General features: G+C 36.6%; 1 protein-coding gene across 1 annotated transcript in view; it reads left to right on the forward strand.

The window, feature by feature from the left end:
• Positions 1 to 12,108, forward strand: part of LOC139962885 (inositol polyphosphate 5-phosphatase OCRL-like) — a 40,685-nt gene continuing 28,577 nt past the window's right edge. The window contains exons 1-5 of the mRNA XM_071963274.1: positions 1 to 152; positions 1,503 to 1,663; positions 3,278 to 3,371; positions 4,063 to 4,163; positions 7,575 to 7,712. Coding sequence (XP_071819375.1) covers positions 1,600 to 1,663; positions 3,278 to 3,371; positions 4,063 to 4,163; positions 7,575 to 7,712 — 397 coding nt within the window. The 5' untranslated portion in view covers positions 1 to 152; positions 1,503 to 1,599. The remainder of the gene's footprint in view (positions 153 to 1,502; positions 1,664 to 3,277; positions 3,372 to 4,062; positions 4,164 to 7,574; positions 7,713 to 12,108) is intronic.

Here is a 12,108-nt window from a genome sequence, read left to right on the forward strand (position 1 = left end):
GCATTATTGGTGCAAATGGCGTACCATAATATTAGAGTAAATACCCGCATATGTATCAGTTGCACGATGATACAGAGTTTGTGGATAGTTTTACTCAGTACTTCCGCTGGACGAGCTTCTGTCATAGTTTAAAACTACCATATGTTATTTCGGTACGTTGTCTTTCATGTAGATAATAACGAATATGTTCGAATGATAAATGTTAGTTTTTATGAATAATATGTTGTTAAATAGCTAATCTTGGAGGAGCATCTGGCTTCCCACACAGCTTAGTCATATCTGGCTACTCACACAACAGGTGAGCGTACAGTGTAGCCTAACGTTACACTTACAGTGTAGCCATACGATACATTTACTAATTTAGCCTATGTATACACTGTGCTAAGTATGAGCTACAGAATTGTCAATACGCTACAGTACAGTCCTTAGGTGAAATTTCGATGATATTGTACCGTGTCCTTACAAGGATGACAACGGTTGTTTCAGACTTCTGGAGACATGATTAGGCTTGGGCAAGTAATACATAGTACTAACTAGGCCTACTACTAGTACTATACTTGGACTTTGGAGTAGCGACTGCTGCAACAAAGGCCTAGCCTAGTTACGATAGGACTCGAGTAACAAATCCTGCTCATTTGTGGTTGTGACTCCCAATTTTTTGTGAGAAATTTCTCACATCAGTTTCATGGCATGATAATGCACCAAAAAATCTATTGTAACTGTTCCAGAAAAAGCATCTGAATTTTTATCTAAGTTTCAATCTGTGCAATGCAGTGTCATATTTCCTAGAAATTAGAATATATACACGTTAAAATGTTGATGTTCGCTGCACCTGATATTTAACCTACTGATATGCTCCCAGAGTTTTGAATTGGTGCACTTAAAGTTAACATGATCATCATCATCACCTACAGGCAATACTTACCTGAGCATCCTTACCTTATTTACCGTGCGTGTACTGTCATTAACTAACACTGACCTGTCTCTGTACAAAGATTTTACTCTCATTTTTACCATACTGTTCAAAATAACATCTTTCTATATATACTGTTAGTGGTGGTCTGAAAACAAATACTTAACACCTTGCCATGGTCTGGAAAACCCACTTTTGAGTCGTTTCCCACAGTTTGTGGACTGTCGTCTTAAAACAAGACATTTGAATGAACATTAATCAGCATTAAATTCTCATTTCAGCCAGTAACAAAGTTCACTTTCATCTCTCAGCACTATTTCAGTTTTATCAAAGTGATTACAGTGCAGTACATTCTCTTAATTACAAATATTTCTTCACTTAGAGCTCTTTCTTCTCCCAATCTTCAAGCCTGTCATCATTTACAGTACATTAAATACATACAATGTAACTCCATTTTTTGCACCTTGATAAATTATGATTAATATTTATAAATACATATATATTACTCAGCAAATTGTTTTAGATATATTTCTTTGTGAAGTTGGAGTAACTTGAAGTCAAGAGTAATTGTTTTATATATTTTGTTTAGCTTTTCAAGACACCAAGAGTTATAGTCATGAGGTATGTAAGAAGTTGATGATTGTTTGTTTGATGAACCAACCATCCGAGACATCACCGTGGCAACCATGGAGCCCAAGGCAGCTATTCAAGAATCTCTGCTGAAGTACAATGGGAACGAACTCTGCACAGACATATCCTTTAACTTCTTTTATCTTTAACTTCTTTTATCAACGAGGCATGCTAATCATGCCCACTATAATCTCTACAATACCACCATTGGAACTTAAAGCCTACAAAACCATTCAACAAAAACTTGGAATCTACTAACAAACAATTTAAAGAGTAAAAAGTCAGTCACATCCTTTAAGAAGTGGTTATGTAAGGAAATAATAGCTAGTTACTGACTACTACCAAATTATACCTGTATGTAATTACTATATATGTAATGAAAATTTAATTTGTATTTATATTTATGTACTGTATATGTGTTTATATACTTTTTCTTTATCTTTTCTTTCTTCAGGGAGTCTTCCACACTGTTAAGCTTTTAAGCTTTATGGAAGACTTCCCTCCACTTTGTGCTTTTGTGGAAAAACAAATAAATAAATCTTGCATACAAGTCAAGTCCCTCACTAGGGGAACAGAAACAAAACTAGCTTCAAAGAAGAATGTAATTTGGATGACAAAGAAAGTTACAATGATGTTTCTTGTAGGTCTTGGCTGCCTGTGAATGAAAGCTTTTAGTGTCAGTTGAAAATGTATTGAGACTAACTTTCCGGTTATAACAGTAGCTTGATCACAAATACTTGCATAGTTTGTGTTGTCCTGTCTGTAAACAAGGTCCTGCAAACAATAGATTTCAACACTCTATGCAGGCAGTTGAAACCCACATTTTGCTGTTCTAGCATTGCATTTCCTGTCCCTTTGTCGATTTTTCTGTCATTAAAAAATATGTGTGTCTTGCTTAACATTAAGTCAATGTCTCACAGGATAGAACAAGATCTCGGCAAAATTTATTTCTAGACAATTTTGGGAGTCGCAAACTCCTGGACTTGGTGGCATTTTTGTGTGTACATGGTGAAGTTGTGTGTACCACGAGATGAAGTTCATTAAATTTGCTGACGTGTGCTCTAGCATTCTATTTCTTGGTAAAAGGTTGTACGACTTTACCTGCATGGTACATGTGTTTCAGACTGTAAAATAAGGTGACATTTCTCACAGGATACTACAAGATCTTGCTTAACTTCTTTACAAGGCTTCAAGTCAAAATTTATGACCCATTGGACTGGCTTTTGTGCTAAGTTGTGGGAACACATAACTAGGTACTTTAAATGATCTGGAAATATCATGAATTTGATCGTAACAGGGAAAATGCCACTAAAAAAACTCTTGCTCATGTCCCACCTCCCAGCGGACCCCCAATATTATGTTCCCATTTTTGGGGGGGGGGGGGCAAATGTGAATTTAATGACAATATAGGAAAGTTTAGCATAGCATAAAGTGTGAAGTTTTTGCTTTGTATAAAACTTTGCATGCATGACGTATGTAATAATAATATTAACTAGTCTTATATAGCGCAGACTCCAACAAAAGTTGGTCGATGCGCTTTCAATTTATGATTTATGCTAATGAGATGTCTTGAATATAGGGGACAAAAAAAAAGGGAAAAAAGGGAATCACAAGCTCTGTAATTCTGTGTCAATTTTGTTACAAACGTTTGCTTTGTAACTTTCAGTGTGCACAGCGTCTTTGTTTTATATGTTTTGCCTTTCACCAATTCGCTTTCCTTGACCTTTGACCATTACTGTATCAAATGTAAGGTTGTTAATTCTGGGACGAGAGGTCACCACGTTCTTGCCCTTGTCAGCTCAGGGGCGTCGATTGAGGCTGAGCAGGGGTGAGTTGTATAAACTTTTCGCATTATTCAAAATTGAACTTTGTCACTCAGTATTTATAAATGTACACAATGCCAGGGGAAAATCCTGTCAGATTAATAAGTAACCCACGATCAGCCATTTATGATTTGTCATATTTCTTTTCATAACAATATATTCATTCTGTTCACGACAAAGTTGCAAAGTGGCAACAAACATGAAATGCTAAATAACATTGCGAGGGGACTTCCGAGGGGACTTTCTCTTTCAAAGGGGAAGCTGGTGAAGATGTCATTGTAAAAATGAAAGCAAACATTGGTTTGCTAGTTTAAACATACAAGTTGCCTAAGAGCGACTTATGGTGATAAGCCAGGCATTTTCAATTTACTGTGGCAAATCATGGTACATATACAACAATATGACTACGAGTACACTGGGTACCAATATGGGTACTGGCATGAGTAGAATTTCAACTGGGTAGGAGTATGAGTACAAGGCTTGGAAGTGTGAGTACAAAGTACCTGTTATCTTGCACTAGTATATAGTGGGTACAAGTACCTTATCCTGCACTAGTATATAGTGGGTAAGAAAATATGGTAAGAAACATATGGTAAGAAAAATATGGTAAGAAAAATATCGTAGGTACCTCATTCTATTTAACACTATATATATTTCATCTTTGCTGATAATTTTGACTTTTTTCTATGATTTTAGACTGTTCTTGTACAAATATGTTGCCGAGCCTCTGACCTCAGCAGATCAACTAATGGTAGAAACAGTGCTACCTATTAAAGGAGATTTTAAATACAGAAAATGTGAGTATCGTAAAGTTTTCGTTTGGGGTTGGACATGGCAGTGGGGCAATCCGGTTGTGGCTGTCTGGGTGGGTCTGTCGGGGTGTGTCTGTCTGGGTGTGTCTGTCGAGGTGTGTCTGTCTGTCTGGTAGTGGGGCTATCCGGTTGTGGCTGTCTGGCAGTGGGGCATCTGGTTGTGGCTGTCTGGGTGGGTCTGTCGGGGTATGTCTGTCTGTCTGTCTGGCAGTGGGGCTATCCAGTTGTGGCTGTCTGGGTGAGTCTGTCGGGGTGTGTCTGTCTATCTGGTAGTGGGGCTATCCGGTTGTGGCTGTCTGGCAGTGGGGCTATCCGGTTGTGGCTTTCTGGGTGGGTCTGTCAGGGTATGTCTGTCTGTCTGGCAGTGGGGCTATCCAGTTGTGGCTGTCTGGCAGTGGGGCTATCCAGTTGTGGCTGTCTGGGTGGGTCTGTCGGTGTGTGTCTGTCTGTTTGTCCGCCTGGCAGTGGGGCTATCTGGTTGTGGCTGTCTGGGTGGGTCTGTCTGGGTGTGTCCGTCTCTTTGTCTGCATGGCACTGGGGCAATCCGGTTGTGGCTGTCTCGGTGTGTCTGTCTGTCAAATGTGCAGAAAATAGAAACATTTCACATAAATATTTCCGTTAAGAAATTAAGAGTTCAATCTTTTCTTTTGCATGCAGGACAGGTAAGCATACATGCACATTCAGATTGAATGTTGCATTTGGGTTTTTTCTCTGACTTTTGGAAATTCTAAACGTGCAAGAGCAGGGAAGGATTGTGTCCACTTTTAATTTAATATTGTTGTGGGCATTCTTGACCATCAGATTGAAGTATTAATGATCTGTTTTGACGCCACATTAGTTCAACAAAATATGTAAATAATTTACCGATGGGTGATAATACCAGTAGTGAAATACCATAACAGCAACCTTGCTAGCAAATAAGTTGTGATCTTGGACTCTGAGCAGATAAATAAATGAACGGTTACAAAACTCTGAACACAAAACGTTTACGGGATGTATTGCAAGCTGCTTTTGAATGGGACATTGTCCGTTTCCTTCATGATAGGATGAAAATATCAGCTTTTTAATAAGGTTTGATTTGCTGTGGAAAACATCAATTATAGAGTTCCTGTTTGTTTAAGTAGTTGCAGAAAGACAGCCAACACAAACAGGGTTCAATTGAAAGGGTTGACTAATGTACACATAATGGTATGATAGCATGGGAAAGTACTATCCCTGTGGCATTAATACAAGTACTATTCCCTGTGGCATGTATATGAGTACAATTCTATGTGGCATGAATATGAGTTCAATTCCATGTGGCATGAATATGAGTAAAATTCTATGTGGTATGAATATGAGTTCAAAACTGTGTGGCATAAATACAAGTACAGTACTATTCCCTATGACATATAAACAAGTAATATTCCCTGTGGCATGAATATGAGTACAATTCTATAGGGCATGTATACCAGTACAATTCCCTGTAGCATGGATATGAGTACCATTCTGTGTGGCATGAAAATGAGTACAATTCCTGTTTCATGAAATTGAGTACAATTTATTATAATTCTGTGGCATGCATGTAAACAATTCTGTGTTGCATAAATACAAGTACTATTCCCTGTGGCATGAATATGAACAATTCTGTTTGACATGAGTACAAGTACAGTTCTGTGTGGAATGATTATGAGTACAATTCCCTGTGGCAGGAAGACAAGTATAATCCCTATAGCATGAATACAAGTACAATTCACTGTAGCATGAATACAAGTGCTGTAGCCAAGTGGATAATAGGCGGTGGCATTTGAAAATGACTTGAGGCTGAGCAATTAGGAGGTTCCGGGTTTTATTCCCGGCCGAGTCATAGTAATGTTGGTTTTCAATCCAAGAGCAATCTTTGGTTTTTCCATCTGAAATGACTTTCTAAATTGCAAAGATTCCAAATTTGAGTTAAAATGTTGGATTGGAAGCCACCCGACGTGTAAGTTGTACTCCATAAGCCCTTGCGGGTTTCTCCCACATTTGTGGTCGCTTAAGCATTGTAAAAGTAACTGCTGATTATTATTATTATTATAAGTACCATTGCCTGTGGCATGAGTACATTTATAAAGCTCTACTTGAGTGAGTACTATGTCAAATTTGTTGAAACAAAGGAAAGTAATTTGTCAAATCACATTAACAGATTGCTAGCAATTTTGCAAATGTGGAAAAAAATTATCATTATCTCAAATTGAAAGTCGTCTATTCAACCAATTAAAATATATTACCATGTGGTTTCAGTTTTGACTAAGTTTTGTAAATCTTTACCAAAGTATGAAGAATTGTTGTGATTCAGTGTATAACATTACAAATGAATTGCCTCACGCATGTTTAATAAAAAAATATAAAAAAACGAGAGTAAAGTCAGTACAAAGGGTTGCTTTCGCAGAAATCCTTTCAAACTGTTAAGTAGAACTGTGGGTTGCCATACGTCATTGCACACTGACATTTGATGCATTGAAAGTAAAAGTACCTTTAATGGCAGTGAATGTCATTAACAAAAAAACAAAAAATATAGGTTGTTGAATTGCCAATGTCACAGTTGAATAATAATTTGATTTTATGGTCGACTTAGTGTCAGCAACTGTACATTTGCATGATTTTCTGAGCAGGATAAAGTATGTAAACAGTAATACCGAACAGGTTCAGCAGTGTTTGGAAGATCGGTGAAGCTATTAGCCTTCTCTTCTGAATACGTACATACATACAGTATATGTGATATTGCTTTTAATTCTGGATTGATTCAAGTCTGTTGAAAGAAATTTCTTACTGCATACTGTACGGATTAATATTTGGTTAGTATGAATTATTTTGTAGTCTCTTGGTTCACAGTCGTGATAACGAGTCCGTTAGTAACGTTTACTAATTGAAAATATATATGCAAGGTTTGATAATAGTGCTCTTTTTTTTAAGACAACCAGTGTATGATGTTTTAATCAAAGTCACACACAAAGTCACACATAAAAATTCTATAAAAATTTTGTGGGTAAAAAAAATCAATAATGAACTACAATATTTACTCAATTGAATTCAAAATGATCTTAGAATATGAAAACAAACACCAAAAATTCAAAAATCCACACTATTTAAAAGTCAGTGTGTGCTTTGTAGATTAGGACTATGTAGACTGTACATAGCATGTTTAGCATGTTTATTAGTGTATGCCTTGAATTGCCTTGTACCTATAATATATATATGTATATACAGTACCCTGTGCAATTTTGCATACTAGCATTTGCAATGTTCTGTATATTCAACTCGCACAAATGTTGTTTATTAGTGTCTACAACAATTGGCTTGAAGCCAATCAAAACATGTCTTTTTCCTCCAAGGCGTTGTTATTTCAGTATTTTGTTTCCCCGTTACTTCCGTCAGCACCGCCCGATGGCAATGGATCTCGCGTCTTAGTACAGAGAGTGACCATGTCCACAAGTGTCAAGAAACTTGAAGTCGATGTCGAGAACGATAAGAGAGCTTCACATTTCTTTTCCAATGTGCAGGAATGCATCTCAGGTGGGGAACCGTTTCATGTTTTATATAATCTTTTTAAATAGCCAAGCTCTGTCATCTGCATTTCATTTGATTATCGAATCGTCTTATTCGATTGTCAGGTTTAATTAGGTTTGTTTAACGAGCCAGTGTCTCAGCCAGCTCGTCGTGCTCATGTGTAGTTTCAGTGAATCCCGAAGAAGTACATTGAGATGTTTGGTGCGAGAAGACGACAGAACTTAAAGCTTTTTCTCAGAAACGCGGAAGGACCTTGGGATTAAATTTCTGTCGGATAAATTTTGATTCCTTGTTTATTTGGGGAACTTGTACTTTTTTACCTTCTCATTGAGTGACTTTCACTTTTACTAGAATTTCAGTCAATATAATTCATGTGTACTACTGCAGTGAAACTTGAATTGTAAGGAGCTGTGTTTGAAGTCACGTACAACATCCAAACAGGATAACGTACAATTGCTTCTCAATGTGAAAGAGTACTTTTTTAAAGGGGAATTGATTTGATTTGTTACTCTCAGAGTCCTGGGTAAGTGTCCTTATGATATTTAACCCCTAGAGATTGTAATATTCAGTAACTGTTTAATACTTAACCTTATTTTTTATTTGTTTATTTTCATGTTAGACTTTAGTTTATATTGCTAAGATATCACAACGTTGCGTGGTACAATGGGTGTATTGGGTGAACTATACACTTGTGATGTACAGTACTGAGTTCAACACATTGGATTATAATACATAATTTTTGACCTGTTGTACGATGCTCTTATCAGTCCAAATTCTTCAGACATGAAGCAAAGGTTGTCCTTTTCCGTTTGATTTAAAGTAGATCATTTATCATTTTTGCATCAATTGAACTGATACAGCAATGCTGTACCATTGTTTTTAAGAGTTCATGATTTTGCACATCGATGTTCTCATTCATTAAGCTGTTGATTTTTCGGAATTAAAACACCAAACTACAGTAGGACGACTGATCAAGGTACCTTTTCAATTTAATATGGTGCATGTTTCGTATGTTATAAAATAAAATCCTAAGAAAAGTGAAAAATTATATTCAGTCACCATAGCAGATGTTCCCCTGGCAATGAACAGTGAGTCGCTTGCAGTGTGTATACCTATATGGAAGTGTCAACTGTATATTCACCAATCGGGAGTTGCAAACCTCAGCACAATTACTAAAGACAATGTGCTCCCTTGTCTTCATAATGTACAGATAATTTATGCAACAGCATAATTACTAAAGACAATGTCCTCCCCCATCTTCATAATGTACAGATATCTCAACTGGTATCTTGTACAAACTATACAGTTAATGGTACGGTTGGTTTGAATATTAACTGAATATTTCTTCTGACCAGATTTTAAGACCTTCCTAAGGACAGGAAGTGGGTAGTAAACGAGATTAGTCAGTGATCTGTGATGTCATAATGGGAGATATTAATCAAGACCTTTTCATTAATTAGTTTGCTAAATTATCATGTTTTGGTTTTGGCGACATGATATAAGGTAGTACATAATATGGAATGTGTGCTTCTTTGTCAACGTTCTCTCCATTTTAGAATATCATCAACTTTCAAGTAGTTGTTAAAAAAAACTGTCGTCCTCAGCGGATAAATTATCTGTACATATGAATACAAGGGATGATATTGTCCTTATTAATAATGCTGTTGCATAAATTATCTGTACATTATGAAGATGGGGGAGGACATTGTCTTTAGTAATTATGCTGTTGCATAAGTTATCTGTACATTATGAAGACGAGGGAGGACATTTTCTTTATTAATTATGCTGTTGCATAAACTACTGTATCTGTATATTATGAAGATGAAGATGGGGGAAGGACATTGTTCTTATTAATTATGCTGTTGCATAAATTATCTGTACATTATGAAGATGGGGGAGGACATTGTCTTTGCACATTGGTTCATAAAACTTCACCAAGTTTTTATAAAATTATGTCTCCACGATTTAGACTTCAGTTAGGATGTAGTTTTGACCAAAGAGCAACGTGGTTATTTAAAACAACCAATTTTTGTTCCAGCCGGTGGAATATCCATTTACAGTACTGATTTCGCTTAACTCCCGTTAAAATTCGTTGAAAGAAAAATAACCGAAATTCTTCGTTTTTCATCGAAATTCGGCGATTTTTATCGATTTTTATCGTTTTTTATCGAATTTTATCGATTGGTTATCTCAGTCATTTCCTTCGTGGAATTTTCAACGGTACGTTGAAATTCTTTTTTAAACGAAATAGAAGGTCAATTTGTGGTTACACGAAACGTCGGAAAACGCGTAACTTCGTTTATTAATATCAGTTAGACTTTAGTTCAGTCGTTTGAAAGAGGGAATATTTTCGAAAGCATTCTCATGCTTATATGAGTAGTAACACTCAAAGAAACGTGTAATTAAACTGACGGGGGACGTTTTCTGACTGTGAACCCCAAACACAGTGACATAAGTCTTAACTTCGCCAGGCTTTTAGAGAGGTTGCAGTCAAAGCTATGTACCACGAGGCACCCTTCCAAATAAGTTGAAGTTCTGTTTAACCATTTAAATAACAGTGAATGGACATATAAACTTGGTTTACTTGCAGAATACGAAAAATAGTTATTTCTAAGAGATGTAAATTTGTTTTTTTATGAGAGTTGAAGTATGAAACTTTGTTTCCGAGCGAAAACATGTTACTTGAAGCAAAATAAAGATGCCCCGCCCATTCTGCGAGGACGCTTCCATTTTTCAAAAAGGCGTTTTCTCTTTTTATTTTTTCTATTTTGTTTACATTTTAAACATGAAAATTATTTTAAAATATGTGAAGAACTTAGTAATGTACTGCAAACTATCTATAAAAAAACAGAAAAACGATGTTTTAGGCATGAATAATGTGTTCAATATAACTCAAGTAGTAGGCCAATAGTCATAAGCTCATGATAGTGTCGTCAATTCGTTTTCCCAGTTAATATTTGTGACATATATCACCCGTGTACATCGATCAATGGCATGTTGAAATCCCGTGTGAAAATATGTTGACCCCAAAAGACGCAAATGGTCGTTCTAGAAAGTACCGTCATAACATTAACAACACAAGGCCAGTTTGCTCTCTCAGGTCTGCACGTGTACAGCCATTTTTTCACACATGGTATTATGCTGTGCATGCATTGCGGGCGGGATTGCGGCAAACATAAAAGAAAATGAATGAAAATGAAAAACTTACGATATTTTTCACAAATATTGATGCTTAGATAAGTGCTTCCTCACAATCAACGAGCCGCCTTAAAATTCGCTCCGCTTACGTAAAACTTCTATATATATAACACATGGAAAAACCCGAGATTTTACACACATAATTCCCACTGACGTTGGTCACAGAACATAAGTAGGTCATTGAACTTTGCCCAAGTTCATCGCACCATGGGAACAACACAACAGATTGAACATGATGTTACATCTCCCGCCATCTGGACGCCGAGTGTAAATTTTGATGTTATATGCAAATTATGAATGGTACTGCGCAGCGCGATTAAAACTTAACCTATTGCGACACAAATTTTGGCTGTTGTTGAATTAACTTTTGTATCTAATGTAAGGTACTGTATCATGTATGTGACACAAGAGAAAGAAAATGAAATCGGAGGCTGCTCAAACCAGTTTCAACTTGATTTTTACAACCCATCGCACAACACGTGCGTGCGTAATTTGTTTTCTTAACATGACTTTTAATAAGTAAGCAGGAAAGGTGGGTAAGTTTACTAATTTAGGCGAGTTTTTGTTAAAAATCTTGTGATAGATAGACAAATATATTGTTTTTTTCTTCAAAAGTTACGATGTTGCCGAAGGCCGAGTGATATAAATTCAGTGATCTGAACTTATGAACACCACGAATACTGATCATGTGTGTTATTCTTTTCAGCAATTATTACACGAAAGGTTCGCAATATTATTGGGCCTAATTAGTAATTAACATACATTGATCGAGTGTCTTGTTGCCTGAATTGCTACCTGCTGGGGAAAAAACCTTAATTATTGTACTCATTATGTCCTATTTTCATTAAAAGTCGAGTGACCGTGCGTCGAAAAAAACCGCGATCGGGAAACGGCGTTTAAACGTTAAATCGACCGGCAGGCGATACGGTGAAACGGTTAGCGAAATATCTGTTGGGTCACACCCTTACTTAAACACACACAAAAACGACCTTATTGAATGAAAATATACTAAAAACCATATCGCAAAAACACAAAATCGCATATAACTCGAAAACGGAAGGAGATATCGACTTTTGTCGGCTGTATAGGGATTTCCTAAACCGAATTTTGATGCGCTCTATCCACCTGTGTCATTTATGAGCTTCTCTGACGTAAGCTGCAGTACGTAATTTCTCTATACCAGTTCCGCGAAATTTATTTACTG

The sequence above is a fragment of the Apostichopus japonicus genome, chromosome 21, assembly GCF_037975245.1.
Source record: "Apostichopus japonicus isolate 1M-3 chromosome 21, ASM3797524v1, whole genome shotgun sequence".
In the NCBI taxonomy this organism is placed as follows: domain Eukaryota; kingdom Metazoa; phylum Echinodermata; class Holothuroidea; order Aspidochirotida; family Stichopodidae; genus Apostichopus; species Apostichopus japonicus.